Source organism: Sapajus apella, unplaced genomic scaffold, assembly GCF_009761245.1.
Source record: "Sapajus apella isolate SASKATOON/1434 unplaced genomic scaffold, GSC_monkey_1.0 scaffold44, whole genome shotgun sequence".
Taxonomy (NCBI): Eukaryota; Metazoa; Chordata; class Mammalia; order Primates; family Cebidae; genus Sapajus; species Sapajus apella.
Window position 1 is genome coordinate 12341335 of NW_022436984.1, and position 6301 is coordinate 12347635.

At 43.0% G+C, this 6301-nt stretch overlaps 1 protein-coding gene across 18 annotated transcripts in view; it reads left to right on the plus strand.

Moving 5' to 3' along the window:
- The window catches only part of ARHGEF33 (Rho guanine nucleotide exchange factor 33), a 134841-nt gene that overhangs the window by 48868 nt on the left and 79672 nt on the right, over positions 1 to 6301 (plus strand). For all 18 annotated transcript variants that reach the window (XM_032239377.1, XM_032239386.1, XM_032239384.1 and 15 more), the window contains one exon: positions 2769 to 2898. In XM_032239377.1, coding sequence (XP_032095268.1) covers positions 2769 to 2898 — 130 coding nt within the window. The remainder of the gene's footprint in view (positions 1 to 2768; positions 2899 to 6301) is intronic.

Sequence of the window (6301 nt, forward strand, 5' to 3'; positions counted from 1 at the left end):
AATTAAAAAAAAAAAGAAGTCCCTTCATCTTTCTCCTCTTTTCGATTTCTGTTTGCTTGTTGTTGATTTTTTCTTTCCTCTTCTGTATCCTTGGTTTCTTGGTTTACTCCTGGTTTTGGGGGAACACATTGTCCAGTAGCTTCCATATATGTGATCGCTTAGTGGGTCCTTCTTGCTGGCTTGCTGTGCAGGTGGAGCTGCTTTACTGAGACTGCTGTATTGCAATAGAGAAAGAGTTGAATAAACATACAGACAGCTAAGCAGCAGATGGGAGTTTATTACTCAAATCAATCTCCCTGAAAATTCAGAGGCTGAATTTGGTGGGCAGGGGGATAGGGAATGGGTGCTGCTGATTGGTTGGGGATGAAATTACAGGAATGTGGTCCTCAGATGCTGAGTCAGCCTGTGGGTGAGGGCCACAAGACTGGTTGAGTCACTGGTTGTGGATCCAGGTGGAGTGAGTCAGCTTCCAGAAATGGAAAAGTCTGGAAAGATGTCTCAAAAGACCAATCTTAATTTCTACAGTAGTGATATTATCTATAGCAATAACCAGGGAAGTTACAAATCTTGTGACCTCCATAACAATGGCTGATTATCATTTAACTATGCCTATACATCTTAGCATAATTCATCATATGAATTCATAATTCATAATACTCACCTTTTGGCCTTTCATTGGTTTTTCAAAGATAGTTTGGGTACCAAATTGGAGGGCATGGGGTTAGTTTTGGGAAGGGCTGTTATCATCCTTGCTTTAAGTTAAACTATGAACAAAATTGCTCTCAAAAGCTCAGCCTATGACCAGGAATGAAGAAGGGCAGCTTGAGGTTAGACACAAGATAGAGTCAGCTATGTCAGATTTCCCTTTCTGTCATAATTTTGCAAAAATGGTTTTACATACTTGATTAATAATTTGGCCAAATATTAAATCTTTTTTCCTCATAATTTTGAAGCAATTGTTCCATTGTCCTTTAGCTTCTAATTTTGCTCGTAGGAAGTCCAGTGCCATTCTGATACTCAGTTTTTTGCATGTTACCTGATTTTTCTATCTGGTAACTTTTAGGATCTTCTTTTTATCCATGGTGTGCTGAAGTTTCACAGTGATGTGACATGCCTTAGAATGATGTGAGTTTTTTTCATTAATTTTACTGGGCACAAGGGCCCTTTTCCCTGGAAATACATGTCCTCGGATTTTTTTTTCCTGTTACTAATTTGATAATATCTTCTTGTCCATTTTCTTTCTTTTCTCTGAAACTTCTACTAATCTGATGTTGGATCTCTTGGACTGATTTCCCAACTGCCATCTTTTGCTCTTCTATTTTTCTTTAATACATCTCTTTCTTATTTTTTTTTTTAAGCAACGGAAATTTCTTTTACTTCATCTTCTACTCTTTTAATTTTTTCTATCTTTTAAGTGATGTTTAAAAGTTTCTCCTTTTAAAAAAATTATCCTCTCTTTTTAAAACTAGCATCCTGCAATTGTTAAATGGCTGGAATATGTTTCTTGTATCTCTTTGAGAATATGAATTGTAAGGTTAAAAGTTTTTATTCTTTTGTATCCTGCATTGTCTCTGTTTCTTCAGGGTACCCCCTCCTTATAAAAAATATAAGTATATATTCTTTTTTCCTCTCTTTCTTTTATAGAATAAGCTTTATTCAAATGCACGAGCATCCTTAGCTAAATATATGTAGGAAAGAGTTCCTAGAAAAACCCTGGAATGTATTGGCCAAGCTTGTAAATCAGTGGGTTTCATTATAGACAGGCGAATCAGATGGCAAATTAACTTTTTGATAGTTGACCTCTTTTTCCTTTTTGAGATGGAGTCTTGCTCTGTTGCCCAGGCTGGAGTGCAATGGCACCATCTCAGCTCACTGCAACCTCTGCCTCCTGAGTTCAAGCAATCCTCCTTCCTCAGTCTCCTGAGTAGCTGGGATTACAGGTGTGCGCCACCATGTCTGGCTAATTTTTGTATTTTTAGTAGAGATGCAGTTTTGCTATGTTAGCCAGGCTGATCTTGAACTCCTGACCTCAGGTGATCCACCCACCTCAGCCCCCCAAAGTGCTGAGATTACAGGCATGAGCCACCGTGCCTGGCAGATAGCCGACCTCTTTATTTCAGTGTCTGCGGATCTTTTTTCCTTGGGCAGTTCAGTTTCTCAAGTGGAAGACCCTCCAATCTCCTGCCCGAAGAGTTTAAACCTGGCTGCTGGCACTCTGGATCTGCAGGGGAAGGAGGCTGAGGGAAGTCTCACTGTTCAGTGTGAAGCCTTCCCTGAGCCCTTTTGTTTTCATTTTAGCATCTCAACTCTACTATGTCTAAAGTCTTTAGCCCAGATCCCAGAAGCCAGGACTTCTCTAGTTTCATTTTTCTTGTTTGCCATGGGGAGGAAGTGAGGAAGCCATCTGGCATGGGGGTGAGGATCTGGAGGTTCAATTGCCCCCTGTGTAGACTTTCAACAATCGCTCCTGCTTTCAGCATTGCCCCTTATTTGCACTTTCTATGTTGCCCCTGATGTCTCCAATCCTTGAGCTTTCTGGCTGCTTCTCAGCAGCTTTTTCATCTGCAGATGGGGACACCAAGACTTTGTGCCCTTTGCTTTGCTGAATTAATTACTGTGCCTCCATTCTGCTTTCTACCTTTCAAAAACTTGCAGATGGTTCTTTTTATTGCTTTCAATATCCTTTTATTGCTTTTTATTGCTTGCATTTCATAGGATTTTAGGAAGAAATGGTTAATATCAAGTCCCTCTTTGGTTTATTTCTAAAGCTAAAAGACAGACTGTGGCCCTGGAACTGCTTGAATCTGAAAGAAAATATGTCATTAACATCTCTCTGATCTTGAAGATAAAAGCCACATTCCAGGGGTCTGATGGAAAGAGGAATTCCAAAGAGAGAAGGTATCCATGCACTCATTGCCTTTGCTTTTCAGATTGATTAGGATTTAAGGTAAGTGATTTATTGTTTCCACTTTGGGATGTCTGGGCCTATAAAGAGTTCCAGAAAGTCTTTGAAAAGAGAAGAGGCAGTGATGGCAGATGTCTCAGCTCACTTGGTGCTGCTATAACAGAATATCACAGACTGGATAACTTACAATGAACAGAAATTTATTCTCTCATAGTCCTGGAGACTGGGAAGTGTAAGATCAAAGTGCCTGCAGATTCAATCTCTGGTTCCAAGATGGCACTTTATTGTTGTGTCCTCCAGAGAGGAGGAATGTTGTAGCCTCATGTGGCAGAAGAGCAGGAGAGAGCAGGAGAGCCCACTCCCTCAAGCACCTTTTGTAGTGGCAATAATCCATTCATCGGGTGGAGCTCTCAGACCTAAACACCCACTATGGGCCTCACCTCCCAGTACTGTTGCATTGGGGGTTAAGTGTCCAGCACATGAATTTGGGGGCACACATTTAGATCATAGCAATAGGGAACCCCTGGCAAGCCTTAAACTTAGATTTTCATTAAGGTAAGAAAATGAGTGTACTCTGCTGGGCCTTTAGTGTCTCTAACATGTCTTTTAAAAACTTTAAGGGGGAGCAAATGCTACAGTGAGGGAAGCATTGCTCTCTGTTCCCATCTGCATGGGGTCTCCATGGGTCACAGATCTCTTAGAAGCACAAGGGAATGAATGTGTGGAAAACTTAAGCACTCAGTGGCCATTAGAGAAATGACACAGGGCTGATATAACTCTGGGCCTGGGCCTTTCTTATTATCGTGTGGGTGATCTCATAGTACCGGGTAATGCAAACTCGGCGCACAGGGTCTGCCACCTCTTGAAACAACACGCTTTTCCAATGTCACAGCACTCCTCCACCTATGTCTGTTCATAGTCTTTAGATTTTTTTCTGTTTCCTTCTCTGTTCGGAGAAAGCAGGAAGGAGGAAAGTAAGACTTGGTGAAAAAGATTAATGTAATGAATATGAAATAATCCAGAAAAATTGAGGAAAGGCCAATTCAAAGGAATGAGAAATCTAGATTATGGACCACTATGAACATATATGGCACTATTACTTTAAACATTCCATTGGGTAATATACACTGGTGGTTCATAAATTCTGAATCTACCCAGGGAAGCCCCTAATTATATTTTCCTGCTCCTTACCATCCCCTCAAATCCATCTGACTTGGTGGCTACTCAGTCACCAAAACACACTGCTGATCCTCCTACCTGAGTGAGGCACTACTCCCTGACAAACTCACAAGTGGCTTAACTATTTTCAAGAGTGATTTTACTACAAAAACAAGATGAGCAAAATACAAAGCAACAAGTACAGAAAGGTGAAGGTGACCCAGCTGACGCTGTGACCAGGCAAGGCTCTGGACTGGGCCTCACCTTCTCTCAGAGGCTGCCAGATTCTCAGCACTTCCTTCCCCACCTGACCCTTCCCATTGCCCCTCCCAGCTGCACTGCAGGCCTCTGGAAGTCTCTACGGCCTCTAGCTGTATTGCTTTTGAAATCTAAAGGCGGTCTACCCTTTGGCGTGGCTTTACTTCCACGTGGAAAATTCTAAGCCAGCAGCATCTCTTCTTAGTCTGAAAATCTGGGGAGGCGGGGAAAGGCTGGGAAAAGAGAAAGAACTGTTTACTGTAAGCAGCTGCTCTGCTAGGCACTTGATTTATATCTTCATGAACTGTTCAGCAGAACCCTGTGACCCCTACCTTACAGATACAGGAACTAAGGCCCAGGGAAGTCTAAAGCCACAGAGCCCCGTAGTGCCGGGATTCAAAGCAGGCCTGCCCTACCCTGTACTGTGTGCGGTCCCCACATCATACCGCTTCCCTAAGGCCACCGCCTTCATTAACAGCACTATGTAAAGTTTCTCAGAGAGGCAGAAGCACTGAGTGTCTCTTCCTATTTTAAAACCCAATCTTCCCTCTTGAACTATAAGTTTTTACTTCAGATCTCAGTTGATTTGTTAAGTAGGGCTTCTAGGTATGTTTATCTAACCCTGTTGCAAACCTCCAGCAGGCGGGAGATCATAGGGGAGAAGCCAGACCCTGCAGAGGAATTGGGTAGATAAAAGAGAGGGCCCTTGTTGACTTGCTGTCACCTCCTATTTCCTCTTCTCTCCTCTCCTCTCTTCTCCCCTCCCCTCCCCTCTCCTCCCCTCCCCTCTCCTCCCCTCTCCTCCCCTCTCCTCTCTCTTCTTTCTCTTCTCTTCCTTTTCTTTCCTTCTTTCTTTTTTTTTGAGTTGGAGTTTTGCTCTTTTTGTCCAGATTGGAGTGCAGTGGTGCCACCTTGGCTCACCAAAACCTCTGCTCGCCGGGTTCAGGCAATTCTCCTGCCTCAGCCTCCCGAGTAGCTGGAATTACAGACATGTGCCATCACGCCGGCTAATTTTGTATTTTTGGTAGAGACAGGGTTTTGCCATGTTTGTCAGGCTGGTCTCAAACTCCTGACCTCAGGTGATCCACCCATCTCAGCCTCCCAAAGTGCTAGGATTACAGGCATAAGCCACCGCGCCTGGCCTTGTCACCTCCTATTTTTCTAAGACATTCTCTTATGACCCATCACTGGGAAGAAGGAGTAGATCTGTCCCCCAAATCCTACAAGATTAAAAAATTAAAGCTATCATACAATCCTCTATGAAAGTAAGATGACAGTTACAGCTGAGCGCGATGGCTGATGCCTGTAATCCCAGCACTTTGGGAGGCTGAGGTGGGCAGATTACTTGAGATCAGGAGTTTGAGACCAGCCTGACCAACATGGAAAAACCCCATCCCTACTAAAAATACAAAAATTAGCCAGGCATGGTGGCACATGCCTGTAATCCCAGTTACTCAGGAGGCTGAGGCAGGAGAATTGCTTGAACCCGGGAGGCGGAGGTTGCAGTGAGCCAAGATCGCGCCGTTGCACTCTAGACTGGGCAACAAGAGTGAAACTCCATCTAAAAAAAAAAATCATAATGGTTATTTCAAGAATCCATGATAATGCTTTTCATGTTAGTTATATGCTAGGCTAACCCCCTTTCTTCTTTGCACAGACCAAGCAGAGAAAAGCTTCAACCCAATACTCTTCATTAGTACTGAATATGAAGTCTCTGGTCCTGAGCTTGGTGGTGCTGCTGTTTTTCTATCCTAGGGTTATATTTTCATTATCCTCTTCCACTCATTATCTTTTTCTTTTTTAAAAACTTTTCTGAAACCTCTGTGTGCAGTTTATTTTTTTCTTTATTTTTTTGAGACAAGATCTCGCTCTGTTGCCCAGGCTGGAGTGCAGGGGTGCAATCTCGGCTCATTGTAACCTCCACTTCTCGGGTTCAAGTGATTCTCTTGCCTCAGCCTCCTGAGTAGCTGGGATTACAGG